This window comes from Lissotriton helveticus, chromosome 9 (genome assembly GCF_964261635.1).
Source record: "Lissotriton helveticus chromosome 9, aLisHel1.1, whole genome shotgun sequence".
In the NCBI taxonomy this organism is placed as follows: Eukaryota; Metazoa; Chordata; class Amphibia; order Caudata; family Salamandridae; genus Lissotriton; species Lissotriton helveticus.
In genome coordinates this window covers 957,094,009-957,113,560 of record NC_136070.1, presented here as the reverse complement: position 1 = coordinate 957,113,560, position 19,552 = coordinate 957,094,009, and the positions used below count along the sequence as shown (strand labels likewise).

Below are 19,552 nucleotides of genomic sequence, written 5' to 3'. Positions count from 1 at the left end.
CAGTAACCTCAGACTGCGCAGGACACACAGAACATGCTTCAAGGGTACCTAAAGTTTGTGCTTTGAACCCCTGTTGACTGGGTTGTGTGTTTCAGAGTTACTTGGATCTTTGGAACATTCTACCAGATTAGTTGCAACTTGGGTTGAACAACCCTCCAAGTAAGAAACCACAATTACATTTAGCACAAGTAACAGAAAGGCCCAATTATTCTGCAAAAGATCTTCAAGCGTGTAACAGCCAAATCAAAACCACAGCTCAATTCATCTCAGTCACCAATAAACAGCATTCACAGTGTGACAATGTAAGGGGCACAGAATGGACACAATTAGGAAAATTTTGATGGAATGGGGGTTCGTGAAAAGTGGGGAGGGAGCAATGCCGCTGTGGTTTTCCCAGTGAAATGGAAACAGGTGGTTTAGAAGGGTCTGGCACTGTTCAACACAACTTCCTTTAACAGTACCAAAGCTGTGTATGTAATTTCAATGGTGTTGCTAACAAACTAATCCAATCCACAACTGTTTAAAAATCACAAAATAGAATTATGACTGTTAGAATGTGAATCGGTTCCATAGTGCTAGTCCAAAGGCCTCATCTGCAAGTCAAATAATCTAAAGCAGGACAGACAGAATCTCCCTGCATCCTTTACCTCTCCAGGCATAAAAATACAATATGGACAGTGTAATGATAACATTCTTAATCAATGGGATCAATTTTACATCTTAGAATACACCTACTTCTTCAATGACACGCAGTAGACTGCCAGCTGCTCCACAGCGGACTGGCCGATGCCCATATCGCGTACCATTTCCTCCACCTCTGTACGTTGGCCCTGGAGCAGTAACTCGAGGCTAAAATACAAAAATCATTCAGATTTTAATGTAAAATTACTGAAGGAACAGAGTTTTCCTGACGGGCCATGTGTGGCAGCAGAGATGATGTAGGCAGGATAATGTATTTGAAGTACTTTCTGAGGAACACTAGCCGGGTTCCCCTTCGTCAAATGCTATATTTTCTAAATACATCACTCCACTGCTTTGCATGGCAATCTGACTACCCGTTACAACTGGTAAGAAACAGGCCCAGTGCTGTACGAGAAATTGACCATGAATATTCTGATCCTGAAGGTTTTCTCTAGTCTTTACCCGATTATCACTCCCACAATCTCTTGAAGATGCAGTAGACTTTCAAACATGAGCTGGGTACTTCTCTATCAAGTACAGTCACTCATTACTAAAACTCAGGCTCTTTCAGCCTCTATATATCATTGCAGCAAAAAAACTATCAATGATGCGAGTGGGTGCAGAAGACAACAGCAGAATTTACACAGCTTGTTGTCGGTGACAAGCTGTGGCAATGAAACACTCCAAACCACACCTCTCCATCGTTTTCATTTTGCTTCTCAGCCGGCGGGCCTCCTCTTTTGCTGCCTTTGTCTCGTCCTGCTGCTTCTCCAGGAATTTCATTTGTTTCTAGAAGGAAAAAAGCAGAAACTTTGTATAGTTAGGACTAATGAGAAATGCCAGCAAAGCAGGAGCTTATTAAGGACTAGAAATTAAACATTCCATACAGCAAGCAAACAGATTAGCGATACTCCAATCAATAGGATGTTCAGTAAATGCCCCGCATATACAAGCAAGAGTCCACACTGCAGGGAAATAATAAACAACTCCATAATAAAATGAATCTGTGTGGAACAGACTAAATTCGGGGACAAAACTAACCACCACTTTTCAACGGACACAGAACATTTTTGGTCATTCTGGTGTTTGTCCCAGTCCATTTGACATTAATTGTAGTCTGCCATAGCTGTTGAACTGTTTCTCACTAATTACAATCTCGGTGACAACAGGATGGCAGCTCAGCTAGTTTCAGGCGGTCACCAGAGGACGTTTAAATATTTTCCATCAAGTAGGCATACTTACACTGATTTCCTACTTGCAACTACTACGTGTGCACAATGGCCCGCACGCGCTGTCTGAAAATGTGTTCTACCAATTCAGACAACAGTTTTCTCTACAGATGAGAGAATAAAGAAGCAGGAAATAGCAGATCAGGCAGAGCAAGGTGCCCTACCAGCCCAGATCAGTGTAACTTAAATCAAATGTTTTCATCTCACTGAAAAGAGGCAACCTAATCTGGTGTCGCATTGACAAATCGAGATTTGGAAAATTGACAAACTGTAGCAAGATAGTAAACAGTGTTCAGTTGTCGAATGTCGATGTTTCATGAAGAAGGAAAAAAACACGTTTATGTGAATATGAATTGGACTTAATATATAAAACTCTTTGCTAAATGACAGTTTCCCATTCGCTTGTTTGCCACCTTGTGAAGTCTGAAAGGCTTATATTAAATAACACCTAAATAACGTCTGGAGATATTGTAAAACACATTAATTTTGGCCTTTTCTTGCACTCTTGCCTTTCTGGTCATTTTAATTAGAAATGTCCCTAGCTCATGTACTTCATGGATTGGCAACTGCCTAATATGTAGGTCTCCGAATTCATTACAGGATGTTTTGCATAACATTCAAGATGTTTTAGAGAAACGGAAAATGAGCATTTCTACAAGTGTTAACTTTCTTTCAGCGCAGAGACACAGTCGTTTTCTGGTAAAACTGTGATAAAACCGATTTGCATTTTCTTGCATATCAGGTACCATCCTCCATTTAATAGAGCATGTGTACATCTTAACCCTTTATTCCAAGTTTCCTCTTGAATCTAGGAACAAACTTTATTCTGGATTAACAGTAGTAATATGGCTAAAGCAAAATTGTGACTTCAGTGAAAATAATTCGTTGATTTCTTTTGGTACAACCAATCTCATGCACTATCACTCATTTCAGGTCCCTCGTTTCAACGACAAAGATTGAATGGTATCAGTCAAGTCAAGTCAATACAAGCTTTATTCGATTAATTAAAATCATAAAAGCAATTCCAGCACAAATATACAAATGACAATTCATATGTTAAAAACTATTCATATAAGCAATTTAGTTTAAAAAGAACATTTAAGAGAACAATTTCATATAATTACATGGGATAGTGCAATTCATCGGAACAGCTAATGGTCAATTAATATGAATGCATATCATGGAACGTTTAACTTCAATTGTCTAGACTTAATGCGCGTAGCTGCAACCAAAAAACGTGCAACCCCGAATATTACTTTAATGCTACTTAGAAGCTGTAGGTAACGGAGAGCAGGACGGACTTGTATGAACCCTGCTTCTCTCAGAATAGGTGGTAAAAACTGTTTCCTACATTCCTCGTAGTAGCCGCAAAACATAATAAAGTGCATCAGGGTTTGTTCAGAGAAATTATCACAGCTACAGGGGATAGCTGGATCTGGCTTACCCCATACTGGGTAATTCCCCAGGGAATATTGAATGATATTAAGTCTAAATCTCACAAGGAGATTACGATGGAAGGGCCGAGACACAATAGTAAAGTAGGGTTCCAATTTCGGGGTAGTCTGCAGTATGTAATTAGCTCTTACTCCCGGTTTTTGGAGCTCTACTTCCTCCCGTTCTATCTCCCTACGTTCCAGAAAATTATTCTTAATCCATAGCACATCACCTCTCTTGATGGTATTCGGGGCGAAATATAGTTCAGGCCTACCCAATTTGTAAAACTTATTTTTAATGTAGGCCAACCATGGGATTTTGTTCACTTTATCCAGTGCCAAACAGTCTGTTAGAATAGAGTGATTTAAACTAATTTCTGGGTTCAGCCAGGTCTTGGCCCAACAGATCAGAGGTGCTAGCTGTAATTGATCACTGATGAAGCCAAGACCCAACTCTGTATGAACTGAAAGTACTGGAGTTGATTGGGGGACCACTAACAGGGATCTGAGAAACTTGTTTTCTACCACCTGGAGTTTGTCTTGCGGTAGATAGCCCCATAACGAAGCACCATACCTGGCGATAGAAAGGCTTTTTGACTTGTAAACTGTCAGCAGTGCTTCTACTGGGCGTGATCCTAGCCGTTTCGCAAAGCTCAGTAGAGCGGAAGTGGATCTAGTGACAGCTAGGCCTTTAGCGTTTAGTTGTGGCTTCCAGGTGCCCTTTTCGTCGAACAAAACCCCCAAATAGGTAAAGACCGGAACCTTGGCAATTTCTTCACCGTTGCATAGAAACTTTTTTGCCTTTACACTTTTTAAACGTTTCCCTGCAACCATTACATGTGATTTTTTATTGTTAATCTGTAGATCCAGGGAGGACATAAAAACCCCAAAATCATCCAAGAGTTTCTGTAGCCCCACCCCAGTACGGGCTAGCAATACTGCGTCATCCGCGTAGAGGAGCACCGGAACTGTGTACTCCCCCACGCGGGGGACATCAGATGTGGACCCCTTCAGGGCAGATTCGAGGGAATTTATGTATAAAGTAAATAGGAGGGGTGCCAAAATGCACCCCTGCCTTACTCCCCGTTTTGATCTAAAAAAGCTAGTAGTACCTCCCTCTCTATTAGTTCTGATAGAGGCACGGAGATCTTGGTGCAATGTCGCTAGGTAATTCACCAAAGGCGGGTCTATCCCCATGTTAATTAAAATCGCCCAAAGTTTGGATCGATTGACCAAGTCGAAAGCCAACGATAAATCCATGAATGCCATATATAATTGACCCTCCTTAGTCAAGGTGTATTTACTAATTAGCATATGGAGGTTTAGGCATTGATCTAGGGTGCCCCTTCCGGCCCTAAACCCATATTGTAAATCAGAAAGGACCCTCCTCTCTTCCAGATGGTCACCGAGTCTCTGCAGAATGACTCTGCCCAAGATTTTAACAGCAGAGTCGATCAGAGAGATCGGCCTGTAACAGGCAGGGTCGTTTCTTGAGCCTTTTTTTAAGACGGGTATTATAGATGAAGTGGCCCAGGATGAGGGGAACCCTGAGATGACTGTGGAGTTGAATAAGTTTGTGAGTGTTTTAGTCCAAAACTCCACAGGGGACCTATAAAGGTCTGCGGGCACACCATCTGGGCCCGAAGCCTTGTTTTTTGTCATCTCTGTGATAGCCCTATGTACCTCCGTTTCCTTGAAACATAAAGGAGGGGCTGCTCCATTTTCTATAGGATTAACTATTAAAATATGCTCCTCAGCACTATCGTATATTTTACTGAAGTGTGCAACCCATGTCTCATCAGGGATCACGGAGTCCAGCACCTTGTTATTTGTATCAGTAAAGTAAGGGTGGTTAATTACAGCCCAAAATTTTGAGCTGTCTCTAAGTACATCAATTGAGATGAGGTCTTCCCAAGCCTCCTTTTTAATGCATTTTTTACGGTTTTCCGTGGCTAATTTATAGTTTTTCCTAAGTGCAGCCACCAGCTCCCGATTTCTTGGATTTTGTTTTAGTGCATAAATAAGTTCTTTGTGGGCTTTTGAGCACGTCTCATCAAAGCACCTTGGTTGGTCGGGACCATCCCCCTTCTTCTTACATTTCAGTTGGAGTTTAATTTGAGCACAAATGTTGGAAAAAGAATTTAAAACCACTTTACCATCCGCCAGATTATCTAGGCATATTGCCATATCTTCCTTTACTTTGTTCTCTAGTTCCAGCATAAAAGTGTCTGGGACCACCTTGGCCCAAATCAATCTCCTCCCCTGGTCTTTAGGAATGAGTTTATCAGAATTACTTTCCTCAATGTCCCTTTGATTATCTGTCTCCCACCCCTTATGTAGGGACATAATCAATGGATTGTGGTCACTGAAAACTGAGGTTACAACCTCAATAGAGGAACACACAAACTATGCCAGGGGAAACGAAAATATAATCAATTACAGTCCCTACCTCTCTACCTACGAAGGTCGGAGCCCTTTCCTCCCCTCCGCTACCTTCAACTTCATATAAATTGGTATTTGCAAGAAGTTCTTCCAACAGCTCACCCTGAGGCGAGTGTTCGAAGTGAGTAGAGATTGAGCCAGGTGGACCTGTATTTAGTTTAGCCAAGCAATCCCAGGCACAGGGGTGTATATTAAAATCTCCCATTAGGATTACGTCGAATAAAGCATTTTGTGTTGTTTTGTAATGTTCTAAAAAGGAGGCCAGTGTATTCATGTGTGTATGTTGTGTGTCCTTCTCTGGCGCATTATAAAAATTCAAAAGTAGAATCTTTGGGTGTTTAGGACGACTCCATTCTAGTCCTTGTAGGTTAGCTGAAAGCGGTCCCAAATCGGTAAATGAACCTGGGAGTCTGAGTGAAGTTAAAATATATAGACCACCTTTAGGTCTCCCGCCCAGTCCGGGGGTAGCCTTGACTTGATAGCTACAATAACCATCTAGGTAAAAGAGATCACTTGTGACCCAGGTCTCTTGTAGGGCTATGATCTCATGTTGTTTCACGTATTGTAGCCAACTGTCATCCTGGACTTTCTTACTTAACCCAGCCACGTTCCAACTGATTATTTTGAGCAGGGGAGGGGATTTCGGTTGAGTGATCTGGGCATTACTAGAAATGTTCACATTACCATTGGGTAGTTGTCAATCGTTTGTATCTAAACTAGATAGAACAGAAAATCTGTTAGATAGTGTTATATCTGAATTGACTCCAGTGCCACTTATGTCGACCGTGCCTGTTTCTGCTACCCTTAGGGATGCCTGATGTGATTGATACGAATGGTTTTTGGTTTTGTTGTCATTCAGTGTAAGACCACGAGTCGGGGGAGCTGTGTATCGACCTGCTATAGGTTGTGGGAGGGGAGGTGGATAAAAATAACCCAAAGGAAGTGGCCTGATGCCTTGTCCGTCAAGCTCAGAGCCGTCCCACAGCAAAGTGTCCCCAATGTTTGGTCTACTAAAATTTACAACCACACAATCTCCTGGGATGGACTTTTTCCGTTTCCCCACCCACTCAACCCTTCTAGCCGCGATGATACTCGTGGAAATGTCAGCGCTCCCACTGCTGAACTGTGAACACCACCTTTTGGTTCTGTGTAAAAGATCTTTCTCATTTTCCTCAGTACCATTTTTTAAGGGAGGGATACCAGACAAAACCACCACTAGAGGGGCAGCTTGTGGGGGAAGGTGTAATCTGGGTAATTTTAAGGTGTGTAGATCTTTGGCTAAAGTCTTTACATGCGTAACCTCATTTGGTAAGGGATGGCGTTGAACCCCCACGGTAGAATCTGGCGTCTTTACTTGTTTTTTAAGACTTCCTATATTATTCTGCAAGTCCTCTCCCGAGGGAATATCATTATCTGTATCCTGTCTGGACAACCTAGCTTGTTCTATACATGAGGCATTACCATAATTGGGACCTATCAGGTTGGCCCTTAAGTCCTTCAGGAAATTGTCTATATTTTCACATTTCTTGACAATATTTGCGACACAAAGGTTCAGGGAGTCCACAATGTCGTTGCCAATGTTCACAAGCTCAGGCTCCAAGTGAGATTCAATTAATTCCTCCATCAACTCCAAAACATTTTTTGGTAGCCCAAGGTCCGGGTTCTTAGCCACTCCTCCTTTGGTCTGTTTTGGTGGTTTGTTCCTTTTGGTATCTTTCTTAAAAGTTTTAATGCTTTCATCGCATGGCCTTATCAACCCCGAACTAGCTGTTTCAGAAGTGTCCACAGCGACCGGGTTATCCTGGGCAACCTGGAGCGCATTGACTACAATGATGTCTGGCTCTAGAGGAATGGAGGGTGCGGTGCTTGGCGACAGTTCTGCATTCGGAGTGGGCACAGCGTTTGTAAGAAGATCTAGTCCCAGTTCCTTCTCAACGTTTACTATTTGATCGTTTAAAGCCCCAACTGCTGAAGTTAAGTAAGAAATGATCGACTACGATTTACGGGGCACCGTGGCCTTCTTACCTTCCTCTTGTCTGGTGTTTAGTTTACGCTTGCCCATCCTGAAGCCAAGGGGGGTGGCCCGACCAGACCACTGCTGACCCCTGATGGCCACAGATGGCCCGCCCTCTGCCCGGGCTAAGCCCGGCGTCGCCCGCGCGCGTCCTGCGACACGGAGGGAGCGTCCTGATTATGTAGCGCCTCCGGGCGCGCTGCGGCAGGAAGTGGGCGCTAGGCTCCCTGGGAGCTGTAGTCTCCAGCCGCGAGGTGGAGCAATGCGGCAGCGGCGAGACCACAGCGTATGGGCCCCAGGAGCGAGCGTGTGTCCAGCAGGTAGGTCTCCCGGTCAGGTCTGATTGATGGTATCAGTATTTAGAGCCCGCAGTTTTTCCTACTGATAAATCCAACTAGGAATTATGACACAGTTTGTGATGAATTACTCCATGCAAAATAAGAATGTGCTGTTGTTTGATGGTTTATTTTGTGATGTGTTTGCTGCGATTACCACTAAATACTGTGAATTATTACTCTACTGGGATAATGCCACTTGTAATAGGTTTTCAAAACTTTAGATTGTATGGCCGAGATGTCAGGATCTATGTAATGCAAGATATACATGTGAAATACTAATAAGCATATAAAAAAATCTCGAAAGCATTCAGATCAGTGACTTGCTTAACAATGTTCAGCAATCTTTTGAGTAGCAAAATAAGATAGGATAGTCTGGGTTACGGGATTCAAGTGTAAGGCAATACTGCCTCAAAACTATGTAAAAAAGATTAGAACAAAACATGTACACGAGGGGCAACTGTCTAACAGTCCCAAGCCAGATGTCACCAGAAATATGAAGGGGTTCTTCTATGTCTTTCTGATACATCAGTTAGGAGGATGAAGGTCAACATTTCCTCTCCGGACGTGATCAGGGAGGAGACCGGAATGGAATTACTTATTCTTAGAGTGGTGTGTGAGACTAACATCTTGCTAACACTTTAGACAGTATTTGTATTCAAATTAAATTAACTGATTGCCATTTGGATTACCTTGAGTGTGGCGCACAGCATTCCTGTATCTGCGATCTCCTTCTGTAGGCTTTGGATCATGGCATTCCGAACATCAAGAGTTTCCCTTAGCATGTCCACAATGGACTGGCAATCCCGCTTCTCCTTTTCTGAAAAAAAGGCAAGTCAGGAAAAAACAAAAATAGAAAGAAGAGAAAACTTTACATGAGTGAAATATATTTGGGCTGAAGCAGGTACTGTACAATTTCAGCTTGGCCCAAGGCTGACCTGAAGACAAACTAATAAGAAAAATAGCTGGCAGATTTACTAGTTTCAGTGAACAAATACCACCCCCACACATTGCCTGTTTATGAAGCTCAATGAGACTTAATAAACAAAAAGCTAAATCTAATGTACTTGCAGGTCCTAGCTTTACAAAATCTGCAAACATTGTTAAGTTTCCAGCAAATAAAAACCCTATCCTCACACTTCTGTCTTCCCAACTAGACCCATTCTCCTTGCTTCTAGACGGTCTTCCTACCCAAGCACACTACAATATTCAATATGCATTCAACTTGCCCATTCGCCATTAAGCTCTCTTAATGCTAGCTATTTTTTCTTGCTCAAATCTTACATCACTATTAGAGTCTCACTTTACAACCCAATTATGTTTTCACAGCTCTACACTTTCCTATCCGATTAGCATCAGCCTCCCCCCATCTTTTTCCTTCTCCAGCCTTTGGATATCTCCAATCTTTGCTGCCGCTCCAAGATCTGAATGATTCACCCATGGTCCTCCCTGTGGCCCGAGGTACTTCTGGTGTCGGATCTCTAAACTCTGGAGTTCTCACGAGAATGTGATAAAGCTGCATCTACGCTCTCCTGTCATTCTTAAAGAACACGTGTGGGTCTATTTTAGAACTTGGCTCTTCAACATGTTCATTTTCTAATTTTGTTTCACGTTATGTATTCTATTCCTTTGAAAAGAAGCACAATACATGGGCAAAAGGCCTTCATAAAATCAATAATGTCTAATGAATAAGTGCAGTTCTATCTGGGACAATGCAGATGAACGCCATGTAGCACCATGAGCTGTTGGGGTCGGTTTACTTAAAAAGGTTAATTGGAAATGAAGCTCATTCTGGTGTGGCTTATTTCAGTATATGGTTCAAGGGATTTTATTTGACTGGAAGGGACACCTCTCTTGTGGGTGCCTTGTGCATGCAATGGTGCACAACAAACGGCTGTGCCACCCTCATGAGACCCCCAAGTCCACTACTACAGTACTATAGGAAGAAGGTTAAAAAGTAATCTTTTGAGCAACGATTAACTCCAACACTACTGAACAGCAGTGCAGTGCTACTATTTTTGAGTCTTCAGTGGGGCTGATCTACACTGATCGTTTGTGAAGTGAGCCACAACAGAGACAGGTTGGACAGATCTCGAAGAGGATTTTTTTCACTTAAAAAAAGAATGTAATTATTGTTAAACATTTCGTCTATACAAACGTTAAATATTTGACAGTTTAAAAAACAACATTCAATAAAATACATTTGATTAAGACAGCACACCTCAGGCTGTTATACAGATTTAAAATGAAATGCACTGTGGAGTGTAGCAATAAATAATAATCATAAGAACCCCTTTTGCAAACTGGACTCCTTATTCATGGATTTAAGGTGCTTCTTCCTTGCTACAAGAAGTGATGAACAAACTAAATGTGTTACATTGTGTGGTGCACTATCCTGGCTTTCATCAATGGAACCATCCCGACCACCTATTCGACTTATAATGGGGCACTATAAATACCCATGTTAACACTTTCGGGACCGCAGGGTGAGATTAGCCACAAACCATCGGTAATAAGCTACCCTATGCTTTAAACATAAGCTTATTTAAGTTAGCAGGTGACTATTTATTTGCAACATACACATTTTATGAGAAATGATTTGTCCAAAGAATGCTTCCTAAGCTATGCCAAACACTAGATCTTGATGCATACTTTGCACGTCATTGTCTTCAAACACAATTTTAATTGGCTGTCTCCTTGTGTGTGCAAAACACTATCACTCTTAAGCAACTCCTACAGAGGAGTTTAATTAGAAGGCAATTAGGCTGCTTCTACCCCAACAGACCACCTTTCATGGACCACGGTTGAAAAGGAGCACTCATGATCTTGAGAACTCTTGTGCTGCTGCAGCCGAAACGGTGACCACCCAATTTACGGTGGTTAAGACGATGAGGCATGGTGGCATCTTCAGAAGTGACAACTAGCTAGTGCAGAGGCATCCACTGCCCTCTGTGCCCTACCCTGCATGATACACGGTATTGCTGGTTGGGTGAGCTGCTGAAGCACAAGTTACTTACCTTCGGTAATGATATATCTGTAAGAAACATTAGTTAGTTCGAGATTCCTTACCTTAGAATTACCCCCAGGCGTCAGACTGGACCAGAAAGATTTTTCGTCAGCAGTACCTCTGCACGTCAGAAGGTGGCGTCGGTCAGCTCCACGTCCGTCGCAGTGATGACCTCGCAGTAGCTACTTAGACGCCGCCCTCGCGCGCTGACGTCCGTTCTGTACACGACTTTTCGTGCCAGAAACGCAGAGCCATGCAAGACACTGACCATTGGTGCACAAAACTAGGGCCATGAAAGGATGTCCTTAACCCTAGAAATCAGTTACCAGAACAGGGAGGATGGGTGGGGTGGTAAGGAATCTATAACTAAGTAATTTTTCTTACAGGTAGATCATTACCGAAGGTAAGTAACTTGTGCATCTGACAAACGCGTTAATTATAGATTCCTAACCTTAGAATAGATACCCCAGCAATACCAAACCCAGTGGAGGGTCTGCGAACCAAGATCACACCAGAAAGTCTTGAAGAACAGAACAGCCAAAGAAGCCGTCTCTCCGGACTTGGCAGTCCAAACAGTAGTGTTTGGTGAACGTGTTTCGCGATGCCCATGTGGTTGCCTGACAGATGTCATTCAGAGGCACTCCCCTTCACAAGGCAGTTGTGGCTGCCGTCGCCCTGGTGGAGTGAGTGCGTAGCCCGACCGGAGGCTAATTTATAGCTAGAGAGTAACAAGCCTTAATACACAACACGATCCATTGAGACATGGTGCGTTTGTGTATGGCCCCTTCTGTGCGCACCCGGAACTGTTGTGTGCGATCCAGATAGAAGGAAAGCGCACATTTTGGGTCGAGACGATGGAGCCTCTCTTCTTCCTTGAAGGATGAAGACGGAAAGAAGGTGGGCAAAGTAATGGTCTGCCCGATGTGAAAGGCAGTGACCACCTTTGAAAGGAAGGATGGACGGGTCCGGAGAACCACCTGGTCTGGATGAACAGAAAGGAAAGGAGGTTTTGAAGAAAGAGCCTGGTGCTCACTCACTCTTCTAGCAGAGGCAATGGCTACCGGGAAAGAGGTTTTAAGAGTCAGCAGGCGTAAAGGACAGCTATGCAGTGGCTCGAAGGGAGCACACATTAGATAGGTTAGCACAAGGTTTAAGTCCCACTGAGGCATAATGAAGAGGAATGGAGGAAACCGATGCGTTAAGCCTTTGAGGAAATGGTTAACTACCGGGGAATTGAAAAGGGAAGGCTGATCTGGCAACCGAAGGAAGGCAGCGATGGCTGAAAGATAGCCCTGGATAGTGCCCAGAGCAGAGACCTGCTGGGCTAAAGAGAGAAGAAACAAGAGTACTTCAGAAAGAGGGGCAGAAAGGGGACCCACAGCCTTTGCTGTGCACCTTGCCACAAATTTGTTCCACCTACAGGCGTATACCGTCTTAGTGGAGGGACACCTGGCTGCCAAGATTACATCACAGACTTAGGGAGGCAGGTCGAAAGACGTCAACTGCCGCCGCTCAATCTCCACACAAGCAGGTGCAGACTGGACAGGTTCGGGTGGAGAACCGTCCCCTGCTGCTGCGGCAGAAGATCCTCCTGAAGAGGCAGTCTGATCGGAGGATCGATGGCAATGTTGACCAGCTTGGGATACCAGACTCTTTGTGTCCAATCCGGAGCCACAAGAATTACTTGGGCTCGGCCACGGCCACGCCTGATCTTCTTCAGCACTGGGCAGAAGTGGTATAGGCGGAAAGGCGTACAACAGACCGCAACTCCACTCGTGGCGAAAAGTGTCGCCGAGCTAGTGTTGCCTTGGAAATTCCAACGCGCAGAATTGCGGACATTGCGCGTTCTCTTCGGTGGCGAATAGGTCTAACCAAGGCTCTCCCCACTGTTGAAAGAGACCTTGCACCACATCAGAGTGAAGACGCCCTTCGTGATCCATCATGCACCTGCGGCTTAATTCGTCGGCATTGGCGTTCAGAGAAGCATCCAGATGTTAAACCACCAAGGAAATGCCCTGATGTTCCAGCCATGTCCAGAGGCGGACATAGGGTCCATGACCCCAACCCGCTCTGTTTGTTGCAATACCACATGGCGGTGGTGTTGTCCATGAACACCTGCACCACTCTTCCCCGGACAGGGGGAAGGAATGCCTTTAGTGCAAAATGAATCGCCTGGAGCTCCAGAAGGTTGATGTGAAGCCCAGACTCCACCGGAGACCAGAGGCCTCTGATCTCCGCCTCTCCCACGTGGCCGCCCCATCCCATAAGGGAAGTTTCCGTCTGCACAGTGTGGTCTGGTTGGGGAAGGGAGAGGGATCTGCCATTGACCCAATCCTGGTTCATAAGCCACCACTGCAGTTGTCGAGCAGTGTACTCCGAGATCTGAACGCAATCGGACAGATTCCCATGATGTTGTGCCCACTGGAACTTTAGGTCCCACCGCAGTGCCCGCATATGCCATCTGGCATTATCGATCAGCAGGATGCAGCAGGCCATGAGGCCCAGCAGCCTCAGGTTCATTCTGACCGAAACCAGGGACAGAGGCTGAAAGATCAGAATCATAGCCAGAATATCCCATACTCTCTATTCTGGAGGATAGACAGGAAACCGTGTCGTATCCAGAACCGCTCTGATGAAGAGGAGCTTTTAAGAGGGAATCTGGTGCGACTTCGGCACATTGATGGAGAACTCCAGCATATGCAGGAGGTCGACCATAGTCTGGAGGTGGGAGACGACTGCCTGGGGCGAGCCCGCCTTCAACAACCAGTCGTCGAGATAGTGGAAGACTGAAACCCCTGATCTGCGCAGATGAACTGAGACCACCGCCATCACTTTCGTGAACACCCGAGGGGCGCTGGTAAGACCAAAGGGGCGCACGGTGAACTGAAAATGCTCATGGCCTACCGCGCACCACAGTTAATGCCGGTGGGCCGGCAGGACGGGGATATGAAAATAAGCATCCTGCAAGTCCAACGCTACCATCCAGTCTTGCGGGTCGAGGGCAGACCAGACCTGACCTGAGCAAGCATCAACATTCTGAACTTCTCCTTCCGGAGGAAGCGATTGACGTCCCTGAGGTTCAAGATAGAACGCAGGCCCTTGTCCTTCTTGGGAACCAGAAAGTGGTGGGAGTAACAACCACGACCTACTACTGGGACAGGAACGCACTCGATGGCTCCCTTGGCCAAGAGAGCCGTAACTTCTTGCTGGAGAAGGGCCAGGTGATCTTCCGACATGAGGTGGGACTACGGTGGCATGGCTGGAGGGGTAGTAGTGAAGGGGAGGGAGTAGCCCCTTCGGACTATTTGCAAAGCCCACCTGTCCAAAGTGATGGTGTGCCAGTGAGGGAGGTGATGGTGAATCCTGCCGCCCACTGGCGTTTGATGGACCTGAAAGGACGGACTAGGAGGGTTTGGAGGCTGCTGCAGAGGGTGGTTGGTGGACCGGCCTGCCCGCTGGCCCCGGAACCTCGCCGGTTGTTCCCACGTCCGACGTCCCGTGCGAAGGCTGGGTAACTTGCTGCGGCCTGTGGCCCTGGGTGGGACGTGGTGGGGCACCCCTTCCATAGCCACGAAAGGGGCAAAAAGCAGACTGCGCCGGATGGGAGGAGAGGTCCAAGGACCGTAGCCCGTGAGTCCTTGAAGTGCTCTAGGGTGTTTGCTTTGTCGCCGAAAAGACAACAGCCATCAAAGGGCATGTCCATCAGGGTGTTCTGGACATCCCCTGAAAAGCCAGTAGACCTCAAACAAGCATAGCGGCGAAGCGCTACAGGTGTCGAAATAGTCCTGCGAAGAAAGTCGGCGGTATCCAGCCCACAACGTATTGTAAACTTTGCTGCATCTCTCCCGGCGGTGACAGCCTTCTCCGGACACTGAGGCAGCACGTGCGCCACCGTATCCCACACGGAGTGCAAATAATGGCCCAAGGGACAGGCAGTGTTTAAGGACCGCAGTCCTAAGCTGTCGGAAGAGAACATTTTCTTGCCAAGATGCTCGAGCTTCTTGGATTCCCTTTCAGGTGGAGAGGTAGGTAAGGCGCTTTTGGATTTGGCGGCTTGGACCACCAAGCTCTCCGGGGTGGGGTGTTGGGGGAAGATAGTGGGGTCGCCCGGAGCCAGGTGGTGGCATCAGGAGATCATCCTGTCCATAGGAGCCCTCGTGTTGGGCCTGGACCACATGCCCAAAAGGACGTCTGTGAGGGCCTTATTAAACGTCAACAGTGGCTCCAAAGAGCTCGCTGCCGGTTGAAGCACCTCAGTCAGGAGGTTAGTACTGACCACCACCGTAGAAAGCTCGAGGTTGAGAACCTCGGCCGCCCTATGCAACACCACAGCATATGACACTCCCTCCTCCGGGAGACGCATTCACTGCAAAACGCGGAGAACTGTAATTTAGTCTCTATGCTCCAAATTGGAATAATGTGATAACCTAGAGAAATTGAAGTCATCCCGCCACTGAACCCAAGAATACCTATGAGACAACATTTATATACAAGATAATTTGCAGACTGTGATGTATATCTAATAAGGAGAACAACTGTCTTAAAATCGAGTTGAAATAAAAACATTACCAAAGAGGTTTTTATATTAGGATCAGATACCTTATCTATTGAGGAGCGAAAACTGAGATAAAGATCATTCCCTAATCTGCTGCTAGGATATCCATACAGAGTCCAAAAAAAGTGTTGAGACGAACTTTGTTCTGCTAAAGGTCCTGAGGAAGGTGGTCTTAACCCACCGAAACGCGTCGACCTAGCGTGACCGCTCATAGTAAAATCTGTGACTCCTTAGACACAGAATAAAGACTGAATGTGAAGTGTATGAGTATGTATGTATGAGGCAATGGTGAGAGTGAATTAGATGTATGGTTAATTAAATCAATGTATTGTTTTTTATGAGAAATGATTACAATGAATTCAAAAGAAGAAAAAAGCATAAAAATAATTTTGTAAAAAGAATATAAAATAAAAAATAAAAGTTAAAAAACCGAAAATAACATAATTGGTTGCCATGTTTTGAAGGACGTCTCTGAATGTTGAAATTGTGACATTTGTAAAGTAATTAAGGCCACGTGGGAATTAATCTTTGCTCCCTCCTCCGTAGCCACGGTAGGAAGAGACAACATGCCACGGTCGGGTGAAGTGTGAAGACCACTGGCATCCCCCAGTTTCTCTCTCCAGCCCTGGTCAGTATCAAGCTGGTCAGTTAAAGGGACACCTGACCCCTCCCAGTCCTCCTCTGGCTGCCAATCGGGCTGAAAATGGCCAGGGTCGAACACAGGGACAGAAGAACCGATAGCGCCGGGCCGGCTCAGTGTCCACGTCGGGATGGAGGCCGGGGGCGATGCCAGCCGGGGAGCCAACCGGCGACGAACGTGGTAGTAGTGCTAGAGGAAGCGGCGCCGTTGGAGGTGTAGTGAGGTCAACCGGCACCGATCCAGATCCAGGCCCAGATGCAAGGGGGTCTGCAGCGCCAGACCCGCCTACAGCACCGGAGAAGTAGCCGGCGGCGAGGACCTTGGCCCCCCCCCAACCGAGTCTGCAGGCCCGAAGGCGCGCCGGTGGGGTCGGTTCGCCCAAAGATGGCATGCATCGCCTCGTAGAAAGTACAAAGCTAGGCTGGGGTCGCTGGGGTCGCTCCGGGTCCCAGAAAGGGAGGGAAGCTCAGAGTCGACCCGTCGGGCGGGGCACCAACCGCGGGCCACGTAGGATCGGCCGACTGACAAGGAGAAGTCGAAGAGCGACGATGCTTCTTCCACTTCTTATGCTTCGACTTACCCGACCAAGTGTGTGAAGATCTCGATGACTTATCATAATGGCGATGGCTCCGAGACGTGTCCCTCCACCCGGACCTTGAACGACGTGGAGCAGACTTTCGGGACTGCTCCCGCACAGCCTTCGTCGTCAACAACTGACAGTCGGAACACAACTTGGGGTCGTGGTCGTGCTCCACGCAAAAGAGGCACAAGCGGTGGGGATCGGTCACAGACATCAGCCGGTTACAGGAACTGCAGGCCTTAAAACCAGGCATCCCTCATGCACCTGCTTGGAGAAAAACTTAGTCACAAAATGACTGAGGTACCGCTCTTCCCGGATCTGCGCTAGCTGGAGCGGAAAAAGAAAGAACTGACGTCAGCGCATGAGGGCGGCGTCTAAGTAGCTACAGCAACATCATCCCGGCGACCATGACACCGACGGCTGACGCGGAGCAGACAGACGCCACCTTCCGACGCGCAGAGGAACTGCTGACGAAAAAACGTTCTGGATCCAGTCTGACGCCTGGGGGTAATTCTAAAGTAAGGAATCTATAACTTTTTCTTTCACATTCTTCTGTCCAATGGCAAGCAGGTGCAGCTATTTAGTGGCAGCTCTACCATGGTGAGCACAGATCACCAAATCAGTCAGCAGGTGGAGCTTCACAAGTCCACCTGTACCCCATTTCACTGACGGCTGCTCAGTGAGAGAAGTCCAAGGTATAGGAAAATTGGCTCTGTTGGTCGCTATGCCTGTGAAAACTAGTAATATCTATTATAAAATAATATCCCTGCTCTTTGACATTCTCTTTTGAAATGGGTTTAAGATATATGAAGCCTTCTCATTCTAAATATGAAGTGACAATATAAAATGAAGGTCTCCACACTGTCTATGACTGTGGCAGCTCTTGAAGATAACATGACCACTTCTCTGTGAAGTTCTACAGACCATCAAAGATTTAACAGCCACATGGAATAGAAATACCCCTGAAAGCTATTATGCCCGTCTTCTCAAGCTACTTCCAAATTGATCAAGTAGGTGAAAGGTTTGAGGGTTTGATGGGCTGACTCCTACTTCTTCCAATCCATCTTTGTCCCTTCCTCTTCCTCCAATGCGTTTCTAAGAATCCTGAAATAATTCTACCCATAGTAGAGGGTGTAGGAAGATAATTCTAGAAAATGCATTCAGTATGTCTTTTCATTGTCACCATCAGTAATGGCAGTTCCTTCAAGCTTCTTCAGTTGCACTTTCTAAATAATCCTTCTGGCACTCATGTGCAGCTAAACACTGGAAATACACCAGATGCACTAGGCAAAAGCGATCAGACCGTATCTGGCCAAACAAAATTAAGGAGAGCTCTCCAAAATATAAACATGTCTGTTGAAAAAATAATAGTTTGACCACCAAATAAACTCCTGTAATAAGCTTCTAAGTACTAAAAAAATATCACCAGCAACTGTGAAAGACATGATTGAGATGTATCTAGAGCTACTGATTGTCATTTATTTTCAATTTATTTAGAAACTGTTGATATGACCTCTCATAGAAGCAAAGACCTTGGCGCCGAAAGACGAAATGCTTATCAACAGGAAAGAATGAACTATGTGTCAACTGGAAGAAAAATATGGAACGTTATTTCATCGAACACTATAGGCTACTCCGCTAAACAATGAAAATATCACTACCTGCACATCTACATACAAGGATCCATGAAACAAGTAATGGATATTCCCATTATCTGGAGACCGCACAGTGTTAGGAATATACTTGGAGCAAAAAAAAGTAGGAAAGTTCATTATACAGAAAATTCAATGTATTACGAAATTATGATGATGAAAGTTGGCACACCACTAAATAATAATTAGATTCACTACTTCAGCTAAAGATAGTGTGGACCCATTTATATAAAAAAAAACTTTTTCTTTTTGGTTCCACAATACACAGCCATTACAACATTCATGGAGGACCTCTCACAAATAGCGTCTGGAGCAGTTTTTCAACATACGCGGCGGTGGACGGATAAAATCCGCAGACAAGTTTTTTTAAGGTGGACTTGGGAACACCTTTAAAAAATTGTGGCACTCCGGTCATTGAGAAAATATATCATCTGGACTTTAATGGCAACCTGGGCAGGAGTATAAATTGGGTGTACCAAGGTCCCACAAGAAGAGAGAAGCCAGGGCAGTTTGCCCCAGGACTCACACTTAAATACTTTAGCAGTGGCAGTATAGCTCCTTTATCTATTACAACAAAGGCCATGCCTGATGTTGTGATGGATTCAAAATGGGGCAGGTAAAGTCATCTGGCACTAGGTAGTGAAAGGAATTAATGTCCTGAAACACTTTTGGCAGTACCGTCAGCTTCTATTTTGAAATAGGTGCTCCTGCTGCTGGAAAAACAGACAGGACCCCAACATGAAGTTGGGTGGCCAGGACTCACAAACCTTTGAAAACAGAGAGCATCTAGCAAAAAAAATCAATCCAAGGACTAGGATGAAGAGAAATACTGCTCCCCTGTTAGCCTGTTTCTGGGCAGATGAGGCCTACTCTATGGTACTGGGTGGGTCAGAGAAAGTGCAATGGTAGCACACTTTGCAGTCATGAAAAGCACCTCTACAAATTAATGTCAGCATCATAAAGCTGAGAACAATGCCCTTACTC

The 19,552-nt window shown here is 45.5% G+C and overlaps 1 protein-coding gene across 1 annotated transcript in view; it reads right to left on the bottom strand.

The window, feature by feature from the left end:
• The window catches only part of TRAIP (TRAF interacting protein), a 185,639-nt gene that overhangs the window by 61,165 nt on the left and 104,922 nt on the right, over nt 1-19,552 (bottom strand). Inside the window, exons 5-7 of the mRNA XM_078661235.1 lie at nt 8,827-8,954; nt 1,376-1,470; nt 736-849 (exon numbers count right to left, since the gene is read on the bottom strand). Coding sequence (XP_078517361.1) covers nt 736-849; nt 1,376-1,470; nt 8,827-8,954 — 337 coding nt within the window. The remainder of the gene's footprint in view (nt 1-735; nt 850-1,375; nt 1,471-8,826; nt 8,955-19,552) is intronic.